This window comes from Trichoplax adhaerens, genomic scaffold (assembly GCF_000150275.1).
Source record: "Trichoplax adhaerens TRIADscaffold_11 genomic scaffold, whole genome shotgun sequence".
Taxonomy (NCBI): Eukaryota; Metazoa; Placozoa; class Uniplacotomia; order Trichoplacea; family Trichoplacidae; genus Trichoplax; species Trichoplax adhaerens.
The window spans coordinates 667,055-668,977 of record NW_002060953.1 but is presented as its reverse complement, the minus strand read 5'-3'; the positions used below and the strand labels follow the sequence as shown (position 1 = coordinate 668,977).

Below are 1,923 nucleotides of genomic sequence, written 5' to 3'. Positions count from 1 at the left end.
GACTCTATTCTCGATCCTTGCTTTCATGTCTTGTGGTTATGAAGGGAATTTTCATGCTGTTCAATGATAAACTACAACGGCCAATGCTAGGGGAATATGGAAAGGCAAAATCATGTCGATACGACCCAAAAATGAAAATCAATTTGCCAATCGATTACTACAAGGAGAATGAATTGAAATCAATTCATCTGGCTAGGGTAAAGGATGTACAAGGCGATCTAGGTCCCACAACATGGATGACAACAGAGTTTAATGCTATCCGTATACAACATCGTGGAAATAAAAAAGAATCAAGTGACAACTAAATGAACATGAAACTCCAGCAGGCTAAAATAAACATCTTGTCAATAGAAAAGTGTTGAACAGCCTAGTTATGGCAAACAACGATGATCGTTGATTTGTAGCGTTGGCTAATGAATTCATTTATGTCGGTTAAAACCAACAATCTACAAGTTGGTCAAGATGGAACGACAGTAAACGAATTGATCGGATTGGATAAGATCGGCAGGCAAGAGGAAAAACTTCTATCGTTGACCCAAATCGGCCATGATAGAAGCCAGCATAAAATAAACAGCCTGTAAGGCAAACTCCAATGATTTGGCCGTAGGGCATAAGAATAGCTCAAGCTAATAGGAAATAAATCGCTGGAGGGAGAATAGAATGATTTGCAATTTGCAAGTGGAGAAAAACAATCATGGATAGTTTCAATTAGTCTGCCATATCGGAAAATTGTAGAATGATGATGAGAAAAATGATACATAATGAAAACAAATTGAGCGATTCTGAATCGGCTGGTAGATCAAGATGGGGTTAAGATAGATTCCAGAGAAAATAGTCTAATAAAAAAGCTGATCGGAAAGAGCCTTGATCAGTCCATGATAGAATGATAATAATTAAAATAAATTGAGCAATTCTGAACGCTTGGGAGATCAAGATGGGGTTAAGATAGATTCCAGAGAAAGTAGTCTAATAAAAAAGCTGATCGGAAAGAGCCTTGATCAGTCCATGATAGAATGATAATAATTAAAATAAATTGAGCAATTCTGAACGCTTGGGAGATCAAGATGGGGTTAAGATAGATTCCAGAGAAAGTAGTCTAATAAAAAAGCTGATCGGAAAGAGCCTTGATCAGTCCATGATAGAATGATAATAATTAAAATAAATTGAGCAATTCTGAACGCTTGGGAGATCAAGATGGGGTTAAGATAGATTCAAGAGAAAGTAGACTAATTGATCGTTTAATAAAATTGCTGATCGGAAAGAGCCTTGACGATAATGTTTAGAAAGAAGAAAGATCGGTCAAGGATAAAACACAAATAACTGTTGTTGAAACCAAGACGGAGGCAAGATAAAGTTATTTACAGTTTAATCTAGTGATATTGGTAAAATGATCGGAAAGAGGTAAAATCAGTGAAGGTTAGAATCGAAGTAACGGCTCTAGAAATGAAGATAGGTTCAAGATAAATGACCATCAGCAGTTTAATGGAGACGGTAATATTGCGATCATGTTTAGAAAGAATGGTATTCAGTCAACGATAGAATAAAAATAGCGATTTGCAGATGGAGATAGAACTCAGATAGAAAGAATCCAGATAGTTCAAATGGCAATCACAGAAATCAATCAATCTAAAAGTAAAATGGACAGTAATAAATTTGTCAATAAGCAAGAGTTGGAACGATTGTCTCATTTAAAAATCAATGGCTGAAAAGAAAGCTGCAATTCTTCCCAGTTGTCATAGCTTAAAGCAGCAATCGATGACGGCCATGGCAGAACTGCCAAGTAAAGCCATGACCAAATAGGTCCATCATCTCCTAATGCAACGAGTAAAAGAGGAACCATAAACGCCATGGATATCAGCAAGACTATCACCCATGGCTCAAGAGCTGTTTCAGTGATTCAATTAGGCGATGTTAAGCGTCCAA

At 36.7% G+C, this 1,923-nt stretch overlaps 2 protein-coding genes across 2 annotated transcripts in view; both read left to right on the top strand.

Moving 5' to 3' along the window:
• The window catches only part of TRIADDRAFT_59473 (uncharacterized protein), a gene marked incomplete at both ends in the record, with an annotated part of 59,738 nt that extends 59,433 nt beyond the window's left edge, over positions 1-305 (top strand). Inside the window, one exon of the mRNA XM_002115558.1 lies at positions 45-305. Coding sequence (XP_002115594.1) covers positions 45-305 — 261 coding nt within the window. The remainder of the gene's footprint in view (positions 1-44) is intronic.
• Positions 306-1,698: 1,393 nt separating this feature from the next.
• Positions 1,699-1,923, top strand: part of TRIADDRAFT_59472 (uncharacterized protein) — a gene marked incomplete at both ends in the record, with an annotated part of 16,187 nt that continues 15,962 nt past the window's right edge. Inside the window, one exon of the mRNA XM_002115557.1 lies at positions 1,699-1,780. Coding sequence (XP_002115593.1) covers positions 1,699-1,780 — 82 coding nt within the window. The remainder of the gene's footprint in view (positions 1,781-1,923) is intronic.